Source organism: Malurus melanocephalus, unplaced genomic scaffold, assembly GCF_030028575.1.
Source record: "Malurus melanocephalus ecotype Western Australia unplaced genomic scaffold, MMel_1.1 scaffold_466, whole genome shotgun sequence".
NCBI lineage: Eukaryota > Metazoa > Chordata > Aves > Passeriformes > Maluridae > Malurus > Malurus melanocephalus.
This window is the reverse complement of record NW_026623698.1, coordinates 464,813-482,148: the sequence shown is the minus strand read 5'-3', so window position 1 is coordinate 482,148 and position 17,336 is coordinate 464,813. Positions and strand designations below refer to the sequence as shown.

The window sequence follows — 17,336 nt, the reverse complement described above, 5'->3', positions numbered from 1 at the left end:
GTTGATCACAAATGTTTGCTTTAAAAGTATCYCAAGCTACAGTGTGAAAGCTGGTGATGTATAGCATATCCTAAGGAAAGATTTGCCTCTGTTCAAAAACCTTCCTGACCTCATGACTGAAGAAGAACAAAATAGTGTATTAACAAAAACATGGTTCACTGCCAAAGAAAAGGAGTTCCTGTAAGGACTGAAACAATAAATCTCCTCTGTGCTGAACTCCCAGAGGGAGTATGTTGTGTTTCCTCCAGTTCTTTATCAAAGTCCCCAAAATAAGCAGGAATGGGCAGTGACCAGGCACAGGCTCCACACACCTTTTTCCATGGAGTAATTAAGGCCTGCCTCAGAGTGAGCAAGCACTCCCTGCCCAGCTGCATAGGGGAGAGCTGRCAGCACTACCACCACTACCAGCAAGCATGAAGCTCCTGGGAACTGCCTTCTTTCTCCTTGCTGTACTCTGTGTTTGCACTGTAGGAGGTAAGCTCTGTGGCTTTTTTGGATACACTTTCACATCTCTCGAGTGATTTGTGAACAAAAGCTTAGCTGTCAGTCGCTGGGTGCTTTTTTTCATTTCTACTGCAGTGATTGAAAGACTGTGTGTTGGAGGAGAAGGTACTAACTGGCAGTTGAGTTATATGTGTTCTGTGAAAAACTTTCCTGCCATTGTATTTTTGTGACAGCTTTCTTTCTAGATGTCATGAAGCAACTAAATTTGAGAGGAGTTAAAAGCAGAGGTATATTTACAAAAGTTTTTAACTCTGTGTTTCTTCTAAGCATTAAAGCATTTTTTTGTAAAGATGGCTTTAAGGGGGGAATTGAAATATCTGAAAGATTTGGCAATTTTTGATCTTGCAAATCAGATCCATCCTGATAGATTTTTCCATGGCACTATGCCAGCAAAAAGTCTGGCCAAGAATGTCTCCCAGAAATGATCTTAGTTTTGCCCCCAAAGATATGGGGGCTTTTATCCACAGCATTTATCAAGTGTCAGATAATGAGGGGTGCAAGCCTAGGCATGATATTAGTTACTGGATGCAATATCTTTTAGATATGATTCTTAAATAAACAGATTTAATCAAACTTTTGGTGTTCAGGTGGTCACTGAACTGATGTTTTGAGTTTATTCTTCAGCTTGAAAGATCATGCTTTTAAAATGGAATTAACTAGTAAAACCTGAAAGGGTGAGAGAAACTACAACAGGGGCTAGAGTCTATTATCACCTTTGTCAAAATATGCATTTGAAGTAAAATATGCCTTTTATGTGTATTTTCATCTCCTGGCCCTCTAGGATAAAACTTCCACAAATGTCTATAGATTGCTTSAAAAGGATCTATTAACCAGAACTTAAAAATTGGATAATGCTAGGTTAACTGATCTAAAGAAGCTGATCAACTTTTGCTCAGGTTATGTGTTGAAATCTTTTGTGTTGTATCTTGTGCTATTGCTTGGGCTCACTGCTGTTAGGAAAACAGATCAATAAAGGAGGTTAAAAATAAGCTTGTGCCACAAAAAGAACTGCTTTTAAAATTATGTTAAAYAAGTACAAACCCCAAAAGTCTGTGCTGAAGTACTATTTATTCTCTGTCTGCTAYTCCTAGTAAAAATAGCCTTCCTGTCATTGTCAAAGCTTTAATTTCACAATTTCTGAAAAGCAAAGTGGAGTTGCATCAAAAAGAGCATATTTAACACAACAGTCCATATAGCTTACCAGAAAGCAACATGCAAAGGTGGGAGGAATCCTACTAATTTTGTACAATCCTTTCTTTAAAAAAAGGATTTTCCCTCCTCTGCATGATATAAACATGGCAGAACAATGACAGTGAATAAGCATTTTTTATGTATGATACATTTGTTCTSAACAATTTTGGCTCTGTAAAAGTATTTTTCAACACTTTATTGCAAGGTAGATGTGGTGGTGAAATTCTGCTGGTAAATTCACATTAGAAAATTAAGAACATTTGTTGGGAAATTTGGAATGTGTCTTTATCTGCCTTGTGGAAGTTACATGCTCTGGTCAAGTTTCCTTCAGGCTACCCTATGCATCAAGCTGTAAAACAGAAGTGGTTTTATTGCCTGTTGTGCAAAGCTGGTCCAAAATCTTTGGATTTCCACTATTTGTGGTCTCTAAAATGCTTTGGACATTTGGGCTGTAACAGCAGAATCTTGTAATCTGAAGCTGGGAACTGATGGTCAGGGGACTCACACCAGTCTCCCTTGTGCTCATTCTCCCTCTTTTGAGTATTGGAGACAGCAACAAGACTTTTCTCCAGYTGTTTTTAGTATTTTAAAATTATGATCAGTAATCTTTAGAGAAGGTCAAATCACACCTCACGGTTTTAATACTTTCTCCCCCACGTTTTGGAGTAGYTTGCTTTCAGAGCTCACAAAGACAAATGTGTGGGCTTGCAACATTTTCATGTGCTTGTCTGTGTATCTCTTGTGTATCACGCAGAAGTGGACTTGGACATTTCGACTGTGGTTAGTAAGGAAGAAACCTGCTCTCCTATGGTGCTTCCAAATTTCATGTTTTGTCTTCAGCTGTATGCTCATAGCGCTTTTCTATGCAATTTTCTGATTTGTCTTGGAATCTTTCCTCCTCAAAAGGCCCTAATTTTTTGGAGGAGTCTGCTCTCTGTCAGCACCTTACTAGAGGCTCAGTTATGTACAGATGAGGAGGCTGATAGCCTCCTGACAACTCATCCCTCCTATCTAGACTTTTCTCAACACTTTGAGAGTTGAATGACATGCTTAAAACAGAAGTTCCTTCATGCTTCTCTCAAGGTGATTGTGTCCTCCTGGCATACTACCCTTTATTTTTACCTGTTTCAAAATGTAGCTCAGATAAAAATGCTTTCTGGGTTGGTTCATAGCATTTCCAGCTTTGAACAGACAGCACTGGAATGTGTCAAAAAATACAATGTTAAATTATAGTAATCTAATATAAATGCTTTTGAGTCTACATTAGGATGTAATTACCTTTGAAATGTGTAAAGGTGAAGTTTGTTCCTCTAAAAATGAGAGGAGAAGCCRTGGCACATGCTCATAACGTGAGTGCTCAGATGCTGCATCATCTTCCTGAACCTTGGTCTGGTACCAGGGCATGGCTGTGGCAGCAGCCTGTGTCCTCCCCAAAGTGCTGGGAGTTCACTACTGCATCTTCTCCCTCAGGCACCCAGGCTGGCTTTTTGCAGAAAGGATGGCAGAGAGGAGTGGGTTGTGCTCCTCCTGGCACCRRTCTGTGTGCRTGAGGAGCTGGAATGTGTCATCTGGTGTTGAACGTGTCCAGGGGTGTGTTATTAATGCCCCATTGCTGGCCCCTGTTGACAGCTAGAAGCAGCTTTATCCGAGTGCTCTGTCAAAATTGATGGCACTACAATAAAACAAGGGTGTTTTCCTTTCTTTGAAAGGTAGGAACAAATCTTGGCATTGAGAGTTTGGTCCAAATGCCCCTGAAGTAATTTGGACCTGTTCCATTTCACTGTGGATCAGCCTTAAAACACRTATTTCCCAGGCCCCTTCCTCATTAAGGGGAGACTGTGTAGCATCCCAAGCCTACAACACAGTTGATTAATCCTGACTCCCAGGCTGATAGCYTGAAAAAAGTTCCACTAAGCCATGGTTCCTGTAGTGATTACAAACATTTGCAGCTGTCTGAGCTCTGCTCTTGTCGATTTAARCTCGAGGAGAYGGATAGTCTTTTCCTTCTSCATCTTCTGTGCTCCCAGCTCACCAGCCCTCAAGTCTTTTAAAAATTAATTTTTAAAAGTAAATACTGTTTTGAGCAATCAAAGCTTTTGAGAATGGTGTCCACTCACTCTGGGTTATTATTCATGTTTGTTCTCTGGACAACCAGGAAGGCACAGACTGTCACAATAGGAACATTTTCTCATTTCTGAAAATTTGAGAAATTGTGAATAGTCTGTGAATAGGCTTTAGATAAGACTTTCTTACACCTTTTTTACTTGCTTGAGCCAAAACTTGGCATGTCTTGAGAATTTGCTTGTTGTGAAAAAAGAAGTTTATTTGGTTCTTTTGCTGTTGCTAGCAGTTTGCCAAGACTAGCTTTGTCAAAAATCAAATTATAGTGCTGGAGCTTATCACAGCCTTTAATCGAATATTGAATTTTTATTCCTCTACAGATTTTTTTTTGTTCTTTTTTTTTTTTGCTGCCACATTCCTTTTATTTATCAGATCTTTTGCATATTGGGCCAGTTTTTGCCTAACGGATTTTATAGGTGTATTTATTTCTGGACAGAAGAAAACTGCATGTTGTATCCCCAAACCTGAAAGCAAATTTACTGCACTTACTGAGGATAGAAGCAGATGGCTTGATACCTGCTTGATTATGATTTACAGCCAAAATAAATGGAAACAGAATATGAAGGGCAAGTTGCCTACAGCATTCAGCTCCAAACCTGGGAATACATAATGCCATATAACGTGCCTAAAAAAAGGGTTTTCTCTTCCGAAAATTTTCCAGAACATTTTCTCTTTCCTTTAGCTGACTCTTTTTATCTATATTGAAACCTAGAGTTCTTATTAACCTTTACTACTGTGTAAATTAGGAAAAAGGATCTGCTGAGGTTTGTTTTGGTATGGTTTTTTGGGGTTTCTTTTCCTAAATAGGAAAGTACCTTGAATTTGGACTCAAATTGTTTATACATCTGAATCCTGTGTGGAAAAACCTGCAAAAGTACTTGAACTTTTTTATTTTTTTGTGCTGTAATTTGTACTGCAAAAGTACAAATGAAAAATAATCTTTAAGAAACTCTTAACCTATGGAAGGGGGTACTTTTGACTGATAATATTCGGTAGCCAGACTAAGTTCAACATGTAAAGACAGTAAAATCTTATGGAAAGCAATCATTTTTATTTACRACTTTTATGAAGGGGGGAGAGGGTGGTGGTGTTTGTATTTTTTGCTGCAACATGTTGAGGAAGACTCTTTAATGRGTTCATTTTGCAGTTCTGTAAACAGAGAGACAAAGTGGGATTTGTGCGTAGAAGGTATCATTTCCAAATACAAGTAAAGAATTGAAGACCTGATTCCGTTAGAAGACAAACATGTACTTTTCAACAAGCCGTCTAAATACARGTTTTTCTATTAAAATGTAAACAGAAGGGTCAAAACCATGAACTGCACCGTGTCCTGCCATGCAAGGCACTGTCATTGTTCAAGCAGCCAAGATACCAGGTAGAGATACTTTGGCAATTCCCTTGTGAAGATGAATCCTTGGATGCCTTAACAGTGGCATGGGGTATCAGCCAGGCCTACCTGCAATAGGAAAAGGGGTTTGACACAATTTAATGTGATGTTATCACCACCCTGTGCCTTCTGGCCCTGCCTCCCCATGCAAGAAGCCTGAGCTGTTGAACACTTGCTGATAAAACGACTTGGAATAAAATTTAGCAAGTATGATCTGCTGGGGTGTTGTAGAAAGGGGGCAGGAAGCCCTCTGCTGCCACCCACACATGTACGAAAGGCTTATCTAGAAGGGTCCAAATTAATTTCAAAATACTTTTTTTCTCAGCAGAGTAGACAACAACCCCTTTCAGGCCAGGCTAACTAGCTGATGCTCCAAAGGTTGTGTTTCAAACTAGAACCAGCACAAGGATTTTCTGACTGCTTCTMTATGGAAAATGGATGCTTACCTTTGGTACAAGTGCAAATTCTATCTTGTTTATCAGTACAGTAGTTTTATAATTCTGAATATTTTTCTTTTTTCCTTTTTATTTCTTTTTTTATTTTTTTTTTCAATGGCAGTAACATGCTCCTGGGTGTTAGATTCATGTTGTAGATAGCAATGCATCTCAGGTTTCTGAAACCACAGAGCGAGTGGCACATAATTTTACACCACAAACATTCATCTGCTTTAACCATTCTGTTTTGTCTTATCACTCTAACAAAATTATGTGTTTTTCTGGGATGGGAGCACTACACCAGCCTTGTTTAAGATTTCTACAAGATCAGTAATCATTCTAAACAACACGTTCAGTTTGTCTTAATGGCGTGATTTCTCAGTGTGRTACCTAGTTTGAGGAGTGTCAGTGTAATTGAAACTCTAGGGTTAAATCAATGAGTATGATTATATTAATGAGATGTTTATGCTTCCTGCAGATTTCTTCTTTCATAATCTTTAGCAGGAGATTAATGTTGGTTTTGGRTTTGAGAAATTTGGCTATTGAGACAACAATTGATAAGAATGGCAAAAGCTTTGGATTTTAGTTGATYTGAGGAAAAATGTACCAGGACATTCACAAACCTTCCTGGCCAATTTGTGTTATTTTCCTCTGTAAAATACTTATTTGATGAGATACGTTTCCATTGCATATTAATTACCTGAAGTGGTAATTAATTATCAGAACTCCATATACTCCTTAATTTTTTACTAGTTTTCCTACTTTTTCTAATGCTCAGCATTGAGTCTAAGATTTTATTTGAAATACAGTGTTGATAACCTTCTAAACATTAGTACATGGATGCTATCCATCCCAATGTCAGGACAGTCTGAAATAATCTTTCCTAGGCAGATGAAATACTCCTCTTCATCTCAGCATGGGTTATATATCACAGTGATATAGAAGATGTAAATATAGGCATTTGCAAACTCATTCAAAGGTTATAGAAGAAAAATATCACCATACACTGTTAGAAAAAAAATGGCAAAAATAGGTGAGGATTACTCTGCAAAGAAATGTGWAATTCAAATCCTTTCCAACCAAATTCCTTGTCTCATGTCCAGTAGAGAAGGGCAGCTTTTGACACAATATGTAGCTAATGCTTCCATGGCCATTCCAAGGTCCACAAAAGCAAAGATGTTGGTGTTTTCTTTACCTGGGAATTATAGATGCTCTGAAACTCCTGACGAGTTGTCAAATCTCATTTGCCCTTTACTTCTACAGATGGTCATAAAGTCAGAAGTCCATGGTGTATTTGGGAAGGAAGTGTTTGGGACCAGTGGCAGTTCCATCGTGGTTACACATTCTTACACAGGGCTGTTGAAACCTTTTTCTGAAAACTATGAATTCTTTGAAATATGGAGCTTTCTGGACATCCTGKGGAGTGTTAGTCTGTTTTGACTCAAGTCACATAACCCTTGGAAACTGTAGCTACACCAAAGGCTGGCTGCCCAGAAAGGCTCTTCCAGCAGAACAACTGTAGGTTCCCTTTAGGAGGGTTTTTTCTTTAAGAGTTCTTGTATATAAGTGTGTTAATATATTTGCTGTGATTCAGAAGACAGCAAATATATTTTTTAAATGGGTGTGCTTACAACAACTCACTAGTTTCCAGCATGCAACAAATGAAGAAACTTACTGGAGATCTGTGCCAAACAGCTCAGTCCCTGAGATGTGCTGATGATAGCGAGGGAAGGGCACAGCACACATATTAGGCAAAAAAAAACTTTCCCAGTGCATGATGGTTTTTTGGTTCTTTGCACATTTTATCCTGACTAGTTCAAATGGCTCCAGAGGATTCCATTACTTTTGCAAGCCATTCCCTGTGCTAATGGAGTCATGTGGCTGGCATGTCTTAATGCTCTTGAATTTAGGTGAAACAGTGCACAATCTATCTTACTGGCTTAGTGACACTTTCTTATAGTGCTCTGTCTGCTTCTTCCCTAATTGCTTTCACCTTACATTCCCAAGATCTGGCAGAAAATGCTGTTTCCAGATGCTAAATGGAAAGTGGGGATTGGTCATTCATGGGAGAAAAGGTTGAAGAAGAGCAGAGAGTTTTGTGTAGGAGTGGAACAGCTTATTCACACTTGTAACAGTCGTAATTGTTGCAGGGGATAAAATTTCTCTAATTGCCAATGAAAGCATGAGGAATGCTGTTCACCAGCATGACATGATCAGCTCCCAGCTCACCATGACTTCCCAGTTCACTGACTGGGAGCTGGGATTTTGACAAGCCTGAGCATTCTGACTGTGGGCCAATCTGTTCCTCTAGGAAGCTGTTTTTCAGAGTGGGAGCCAGCGTGGCTAATGCAGCAGTTCCCACTGCTCTTTGATAGGGTAAGTCCTCTGTGCTGACACTCTGTTTCAAGTGCCCTTTGTGATAACAGCTTTGTTTTTTTTAATGGGAATATTTTGTAACGTAAAGCTCGTAAGAAAAGAGTTTCAGCWTTGCATCTGCTCTTAGCAGTTGTATCAGATTGGTAGAAATTCAGAATAACATGGGTATTGTATCAGCTTGGTAAAATCCTCAGAGACAGAGGTCCTCATCAGCTGTATATGCCAATGAAAGAAATGAGATATTTTCAAAGTGTACCCTTCCTCCTTGCATATAAAGTAACTCCAGTGAGATTGTGCTCCTCTCAGGGCTTGCAAAGCCCATTTGGGGCCTTCCCTTTGGGGTAYTCTGTACCATTTAACCTTTGTTCAAGGCAGTGTGGAAAAGATGAAGAGAGTCTCAATGGACCACTGAGCATGGAATTACATTAATTATAGAAGCAATTTACAGTGTTTCCACAGAGTTTTCTGACAGGAACTGCTTTTTGATGTTCCAGAGGCTTTCAGAGCTTTGTCAGCAGCAAGACTGGCGTGGGTGGGTGTGGCTGAAATGGGTGTCTGGGCTGATCCCGGATGTTCTAAAAATAAATACATCATAGCAGACACCGCAGTGACCCCTTCCTGAATTAYACAATTGGTCATGCTGCTGGAGATGCACTTGGATCACAAATATAGAGCAGAACTATGTGACTCTCCTAACTTCTGCAGCCCATTGCAGGGGAGAGCTGCTGACTGACTGGGGCTCAGCTTCCGTATCTGCCCGTATCTTATCTGCCCTACCCAAACGTGCTCTTTCATGGCAAACAAAAATAGGCTTGCAAATGGCATGGTAAGGAAAAAGCATTGTAAGCATTACCCAGAGGAGGACACAGTTTTCTCTCTGTCTTCTGGGTGGGGATGACTTGCACCAACAGTCTTACTCCTTCCTCTGCAAGGGAAAGGCTTCCCCTTTATTTCTTTTGTTGTTCTGCTCAGCAATGCACAATAGGTATAAAGCTTTCTATATAAAATTGCACTCACTGAGGACATTTTTTCAAATTTATTTAGTGTGACTAACACAAGGGTGAGGGGGGTGCCAGTTCATTTTTTTAATAATATGGTGTTTAGAAACTCCTACCTTTTATCTTTCACATGCACAAAAAAATATATCACAATCAAAGGGTGGCAATCTGCTGGTTTAAATAGCTTTAAAGGACTTAATTAAAACCTATTAAATAGYTTTAACAGGTTTAAATAAAGAGAAGCGTAGCGCTTGGAACCTTCATTCAAGGCAGGCTGGGGTGCTGATGAGCATGCTGAGCATATTTATTGTTTTATGGAGTGCAAACAATGTACTCATCCCTCTGTAGAACACAGTAATAGAGATATCCACCAGGCTTCACGTGAGCAGAAGGCACACTGTGATTAAAAGCCTTTGATAGGGAGTTTKCATTTCTTCTGAGGCAATAAAAACCCCCATCAACCTGGCTAGTTAAGTGCCCAGATTTCTATGTCCACACATGCAGAGAGGTGAATCATGCAGTGCTTGGGTTGTTTCAAATACTCAGTAACATGGGGGCCCTCACCCAACACTCCTCATTAATATTTTGAGGAGGGGAGCCCTCGACAACCTCCAGCCACGCTGGCTGAGGCTGGTCCTTGGCAGATGCCTTGTCAATATTTCTGTGTGCCCCAGCTCCTGTGCAGGAGCTCCTTGCTGGATGCTTTGTGGAAGCAGCGCCGCTTGCCCGGGGATTGGTAATTCCCAGCAGCTCCCTGTTCGTGCTCAGTGTTGGGCCATGCTGGCCACACGCCTGGCTGAGCAGGAGGAGCTCTGGGGCAGTGCTGGCACCGAAGCTGCATTTCCTGCCTTCGCCCTGTTCCCTGCTGGAGAAATTGCGGCAGCTACCTCCCTTTCCTTCCTCCCCTCTGCACTTGCTGCCAGCTGCCTCCAGCCCACCCAGTTTATGTTTCCTCTGCAAAACCCAAATCCCACATTGCCCCAGTTGCTACTGCCCATTCCTGTGCCATGCAGGAGGAGCCCTGTTCCGTCTCCTTTTCCAGCTACGGGGCTTTTCATCTATTCTCTCCCTTCCCTAATGTCCATCTCTTTCACCTGTTTTCAGGTGCTTTTGCCTTTTGCAGTGAGAGTGTTATGTGTTTCTGGCCCWGGAGATTCCTCTTCCTGCCTTTGTGTCTCCCCCTATGCTCATGCCTATGAGTTTCTCCCACTCTTTTGCAGCAGGCTGTCTCAGCCTGCAAACAAGAACCAGCAGCTACCGTGAAGAAGTAGGAACCCAAACTTAAATGTAAGATCTCTACGTGTAGGATTTGTRTAGTATGTTTTTGGTTTGTTGCTAAAGAGACTCATGACTGAAAGGAAGGTAACAGCTTGGYAAATGGGAGGTGGTTTCCCACCTCCCCAGGCAGCAGGACTCACAGGCTTCCAGCTGGTTGGCATCAGGCAGCAAAGGATATGGCCTTTCTCCCTTCCTTATGGCTTTTAACATTGCCTGTGGTACCTAAATACACCTCACAGATATTCACCCTAAACATGGCCACTGTAACCTGGCTCAGGGCTGCATTGTCCTTCCAGTTGCCAGTGCAAGACATTCACAGCAGAGAAATCCTGAGGTGGAAAATGGCTTATGTTGCAGGAGGCTGTGTTAAGAACTTCTGCAGCTGTGCAAAACCATTGTGAGACCAGACTGAAAAACGCTTTGCAATTCTGACTTTTGATGACGGTGAAGTGGCAGTGACCCAGCATGGCTCCTGGGGTCACAGATTTCCTTTCACTGAGTGCTGTGACAGCCTGAGCAGTTGTGTGCAGGWCCTGTTGCAGACACATCTGAGTGCMTGTGAGGCAYGCCACATTCTGTGCATTGCTTTACATACTCAATAAATACAAAGACATGAAGGTTGTGGGGATTTTTTGAGTTTGCTTCAAATCCATGAAGTTTGCAAAGGGCTTTGTTTAATTTAATATACTTCTCTGCACGCTGTTATCAGCTTCAGCCATTCACAGAACTACATCAGAACCTTGATTCCCATTTAAAATCTAGTTTATATGACTATAGACGAAAAATCTTAAGTACGAGTCCTTAAGGATTAAATGCACTATGAGCAGTATTACTTCTATAAAATTAATTCTTTCAGAACAAACTATTGGGGGGGGGAGAGATTTTCTTTAAAATTTATTTCTAGAGTGTTTCATTAATAGATTTTTTATTTGTGATCTTCGAATAGCAAAGAAGGAGCTGATGGTTTCAAACAACACTCTTAAAATTGCATTTAAACCTCTTCTTTCAGTATATCTCAAATGAAAGTTTTTGTGATCTGGAAGCATCTGTGCTTCCTTTAAGATTTTTTTTTTCAGTGCTTGCTAGTTTTCTAAATAATTTGCATGGTATAAGTTAGTGGGTTTTAGCCATCCAGTGACTAACCTATGAATACAGGGAGGCTGGACCAGATGAGCCCAGGTTGCTTCCAGCCTTACCCATTCTGTGAGTAGTCTCTGCTCCATGCTCATAGCCATTTATCTTATTTGTGATGATACACCTGGGAGAGCTGTAAACTGACAAGCTGACACACAGTTCATGCTAGCAGTGCTGCAGTGTGGCATGCAGGAAATCAGGGAGATCCTTGGAGAACTGTCCAGCACCACGGCCTTACAAGCCAGCCATAACCATCAGAGGCAGCTACCATAAAGCATCTTTATATGAGTCTGGGCAGAATTTTACCCTGAARCTGTGCAGGAAGCTGAGCCTGGGTTTCCTGAGCACTGTAGCACTTCCCTAGGCTGGAAGTGCAGTCTGGACCACTACAGCACATTGCTCAGGAGGAAAAGCCAAGAGCACCCAAATGCTAAACCTCACCAGGCAGAAAGCCTATGTAGAAAGTCCAATTCTACATCAGGAATTGAACCTTAAGTTTGATCCCTAAACTGATGTACTCAGGTACACTTCAGTTCTGTTTGGAAGGCTTGAGTGGGATTTGAGCAGTGCCTAAGACATGGTTTTSCTCTCAGCACAGGGGAACAGTGTGCAAAGACTGGTTAATGGGACGGGATCTGGCAAAGTGTATTTCTGTCCTAAGTATAGCAATAACAGGCACCTAATTAACACAAGGTCAAGACCTGTTTGTTTTTCTGGTGTAAAGGTAAAAATAATGAGAGAGAGATAAAAAGTTATGAGAACCCCAAGCTCAGGTCTTAGAGATGGAAGCCTACATCAAAAGCTGCAGTTTCAAGCTAACTGTGGCCATTGGTCAGCCCTGTCTAAATTCAGGGACTCCTTCTGAATTTAAAAGAAGAAAGTGAGTTCATTGTTTCAGTTCAGCCATTTTGAAATTTGAAGACCAATGAATGTACTCTTGCTTTCATTTTAGAACAAATATACCATTTAAATCCAAGCTAGAAAAGACAATAAATGGAAATTCTGKGAACATGGTCAAAAACTCAAAAAAACCTAAACCACAACAGTTACTCTCTGTTCAGTTGGTCTTGTGGCCATGTGTCACATGTTCTTGGATCTCTTCTTAATTTCTTATCTTTTCCTGCCACCCTGACTGTCTTACTGTCTCTAGGCCTTCCTGCCCTTCCCTTCTCTTCTTCCTCTCCTGTTGTTTCTTCCAGTTTGGATTTCTTCTTACCTTATTAGCTGCTTTAAGACATTTTTTTTTGTTGTTGTTTTTTTCTTTTTGGATTTTACCACCACCACCATCCTCCCGTTTACTTAGCCCAAGGTTGTGTCTGAGAGCCTTTTAGCTCCATGTGTGTTCTCCAGACACAAGGGTGCTGTATCACAGGTCACCTGTGCTCTTTTAGTTGAGTTTATTGCCAGCAAACACAGCAAATGGCAGTGGTTTCTGTGCAGGAGCAATTGCTGAGTAGATTTTGGCTACTCCTATATCAGAGTACATCAAGGTGTTCTCAAATCAAAGGGACTACTKCATTCAAATTTGCTAAAACACATGCAATACTAACTTTACTTAGTTTAGTGTCATCTGAGGCTGCAGCCAACCTGACATGAGCAGAAAAATCAAGATTTCTGTCCATCTCTTTGTCTATCAGCAGTCTCTAATTGGGTGAAAATTCGATTCTCAATCATTTTTGATCTCTTGCTTTTATCCCCCCATAGGATTCACCTTAGTTACTATTTATAATTGCAAATAAGAGCATAATAAGCCATCAGTTCTATCAATTTTTTAATCAATCAATTTCCCCCCCACAATCTTGTCAAGTTTTAAGCATTTTTAAAGTATACTCAATTAGTCACCATTTTAAGAAAACAGTTAATTCATAAAACTCTATTGTGCTCTGTTAATTGAATTTACCTTAGTTCATCTCTAACCTGTGATAAAATCAACAAATAGTGAGTCATAATAGAACTGTGACTTATATTCACTTTTTTTTTTTAAGTTTTGGCCTTGGCCGATCAACATGGTTGTTAAATGGAACACATTTAAAGGATGAATAATCTAAGAACTGCAGTGAGCTTTCTACAAAGTCATGCTGAGTTAGAGGAAGAGTTTTGGGAAGAGTGAGTTTGGGAACAAGCTAATTGGCTAGCTAGTACATTTAGCTGGAGTTACAGACATGGTAGCTACTGAGAYATGTTAAAACAAAACCATATGAAATGTAGGCACTGTTGAAAAAACATTCTGTTCCAGTGCTGTGGCCTTGTGGTGAGGGGGATTACAGGAGCTTTGTCAGCAGCACATAATCAGAATGAAGAGATGGGAAAATGCTTGCTGTTYAGGGARAYGAGATTGCCTTTAGGRCTCTTGGGATAAAATTTGTTTTCCMAGTATTACCAKAGTGGGCTATGAAGCATTACTGTGACTGGGTAAGTAAATGGCAAGAAAACCTGGATTTTAAATGCAGTGTGCACGAGTCAGTGCATGGTATAGCTGTGTCCACGTGTTCTGGGCAGCAAARCTGGAATGGCAGCAGGCCCATGGGGAACACATTCAATTTTATATAGGATATGCCCATGCCAAAGTGGGCCAGCATGTGCTATGACAAGGCATTATGAAGGCAACAGCACACCTAGAAAAGATGGCCAAGAAAGTGGGGCTCACTGGGAAGGGGCTGAGACACTTTAGAAACATGCAGGTGCCAAGAGGGCTGATGACACACTGCTGGAAGAGGAATTGTAAGGGCTCATCTGATTAGTCTTTAATATGTTTCTGCAGGGCCCCTGCAATTGTATTATGCATTATTTTTTTCCAGGTTAGGTCTGTGGCTCTTGYCGGCCTCGGGTGATGCTCGTGAAATGTTAATCGGAGAGCAGCACGCTKAGCAAAGGGAACAAAACTGACTGTTCTGCCCTGTAGCCAAAAAAAGAGAGAATGCCAGCAGATATTACCATGAATGGAGTCACACAAGAATACTGACATGCTGTCCTGACTCAGTTTAGAATGTCTGTATTACAGCATGCTAATGCAGCCTGACAGGATGTCACGCTTCAAACCTGACAGCACTAGGAGATTATCCTCTGCCATTTTCCTCTCCCATTCAGCTACAGAGTTGATCTATTCCTCCACAAATGTACCCATATTTGTCTAACAGCAGTCTAAAATGGTCGAGAAATGGCTGTTTCTTAGTCAGCGTAGCTTTTTCACCCCCTTCAACACCCCCTAAACTCTTTYAGTAGAAAGATATGAACACCTGAGAAATAAGATTGAAAATCTTGTTTGAAGCCAAAACACTTGTTGAGTTATGCTGTTACAACCTTTTAGCACAGTAAGAAGAGACAAAAAATATTTTACTTTTTGTTTGTTGAAATTTCTTTTTTGGATGGTTTGTTTTGTAGTATTGAAGAGCCACGGACTAGCATGACATTTTAAATCATTTACTGCAGTAAAATCCCAATAGCTGGAGCACTGCATTGAGGACAATGGGGAAAGTCAGTCACTAATCAATGTGGTGCTTCTCAAACCATATTTTGTGAATTCTCTTYTTCCTGTACATAAGGATCAGGGTGATGCTGAAAAGCCCTCCTGAAKTGCCTGTATTAGTTGGGGAGCTAGTACAATTTTGTAACTTCAAGAAGGAGAATGGGTGCTTCCTTCTGTGGGCAGGTATTTCAGTTAATCCTCCACCCTGAAGACTCAGAGCAGCTGTGKTTGTACTCAAGGAGAAGAGGAGATAGCAAAAAAATCTTTAATTGGCTCCATTTTCCCCCCAATCCCAACTAGACTGAGATACACCAGTGGGAAAGCAACATGCAGTCCAAAGTGGGAGGCAGCAGCAGATGCTCCCCATTACAGCAGTTCAGGGCAAAATGAAGACATTTAGGATACAGCTTRAAAATGTTGGAAGCAGAGTTATATGATTTGGTTGCTTCTGCTARTATGCTTCTGAACTTGATTTTCCAGGGAGGTCCTTGCTGCTCTCTGCTAATATGACTGTGTAGTGTTAAATAGATCTGGAATGTGCAGAATGAATGTGATTATTTTTATGTTTCTTTCAGAAGACATTCCAGCCTCTGCTGTCAATGCAACCACTACTGCAGTAACACCAAAAGCTGGTAAGAGTTCCRATTCACTGTTATCTGGTGCTCTGAAGCTCCTGTTGTTTTTCTAGTTTTCAGCTTTTCCAGCTTCTGGGAGAAATCAGGGGAATTATTTCATACAGGCTGATTGTAGAGCAACTCATTTCCCTGAGTTTCTTATGACACTCTGTTGCAAAGAAAAAAATTGAAGTATCTTACTAAGAGAAAGTTAATTTGAGCAGGCTAAGATTTCGTTTCAGAAGCGAAAGGTGCCTTGAGCTCCTGAACTTTCAAGGACTGGTTCAAGTGAAATAGGAGATTAATAACATACCAAAGACCCACAGTTCAAGAAGATTTTACAGAGAAAAGATCTGCTCCGGATGTTGTCTGTGATTCTGGTTTACATCTTCGATTGTCACCTTCAGTTCTCTTTATTGTGCAGCTTTGCAATGATAACGTATGAAAAATCAATATTGACTACATTTCATTCCTGTGAACTCCTTTATTAGTCTTTAGATACTGAAGAGTGATGCATTTAGTAAGTTACACATGTGAGAGAAGAAAACATGGACACAGAATTGTATTTTTGATAACTAGGGATACTAATGAGCCTGCAATGTGCCATCCATGCACAGCACCACAAGGTGATCTAAACCTTGCTATTKCCTCAGTGATGTTTGGGCAGCTCTGCTCTCATCTCTCCATAGCAGCAGTGGCTGGGAAGGGATCCCTGCTGCCTGTAGGGGCCCTTTTCCCTTCCCTTAGCCTCCAAGTCTCACTCCCCTTGAGGAGAGAAGTAGGARTGACCTTACAAAGAGCACCAAGTTCACCCCAAGCAATATAATTTACTGAAGAATACTATTCATATCATCCACAATGTCTTAAGGTTTATTCTTGTCCAAAGAGGAAGGCCTGCTGGGTTCTCCTTTKTCCCCAGAAATCTGGGTGCAGAGGAAGAGTGTCTTATAAGGCTGGCCAATGAAGAAGAGTCGAACATGGCTTGAGGTGGACAAGCAGCAGGAAGAGGGAAAAGTTGCCCAAAGAATAGTGGAGTCTCTTCCCCTTCAGCTCTTTACCTGTGATCCATAAGCTGTGTTCCCGTGTGTCACTCAATCTTATTTCTGGAGATTTTACACCTCCCCCTCCTGCTAAACAGCAATGCAGCAAAGTGCTGGTCAGTCAGAGGGGCAGTCCAGCAGCACAGTGAGCCCATCCATGCACACCAGGCTTCTTTTTTCTCACTTCTTCCCTTGGAAGCCACGCCAAGCACCTCTGTATAACCCCCAAACATTGTGTGCCTTTCCTGGAGGCGCTGGCTGGAAGGTACAGCTGCTACCCTTCAGCAGGCAGCTTGAAGGTTGTTTACATGCCAAACCTCCCCTCTGAGACCAGCCATATGCCCTTGGAATAGTCTTTCAAAATGTGTGGGTAAAGTAATAAAGCTCTGCAAGGGCCAGCCTTTAAACAGAAATTCACTGCCTTGGTAAGAGGATAAAGCTAGAGGAATGAGATGTTTGTTTAGGCATGATAAAATAAATCAATAATGATGTGAATGCCTTTCTTGCAGTAACAGAACCTGTGAGTACAACAACTTCACCAACAACAACATTGCAAGTGTCAGTGCAGACAACAGCTGCAGTCAGCACTGCAAATGAAACCATCACAACGAGTAAGTGAAAATCTCTGAGTTAATTGATGCTGTTCCAGTGGTCATTTAGGAAACAAGGCAGCAATGCCTCTTGGTTTGGGAATTTGTTTTACAGATAGTGAACTCTTTGGTGAAACTTTGCAGGTGTGTGCAGGAGCTTCCTGCTGGTCAGGCTTAAAGGCTTGGCTTCAGTGAGATGATCC

At 41.1% G+C, this 17,336-nt stretch overlaps 1 protein-coding gene across 2 annotated transcripts in view; it reads left to right on the top strand.

Moving 5' to 3' along the window:
- The first annotated feature begins 278 nt into the window (after positions 1-278).
- The window catches only part of EMCN (endomucin), a 51,211-nt gene continuing 34,153 nt past the window's right edge, over positions 279-17,336 (top strand). The window contains exons 1-3 of one of the 2 annotated variants that reach the window (XM_057380692.1): positions 279-474; positions 15,468-15,521; positions 17,053-17,154. In XM_057380692.1, the coding sequence (XP_057236675.1) occupies positions 414-474; positions 15,468-15,521; positions 17,053-17,154 (217 nt within the window). In that variant the 5' untranslated portion in view covers positions 279-413. Of the gene's footprint in view, positions 475-15,464; positions 15,522-17,052; positions 17,155-17,336 lie in introns of both variants that reach the window. The other variant, XM_057380691.1, reaches the window with a different exon arrangement.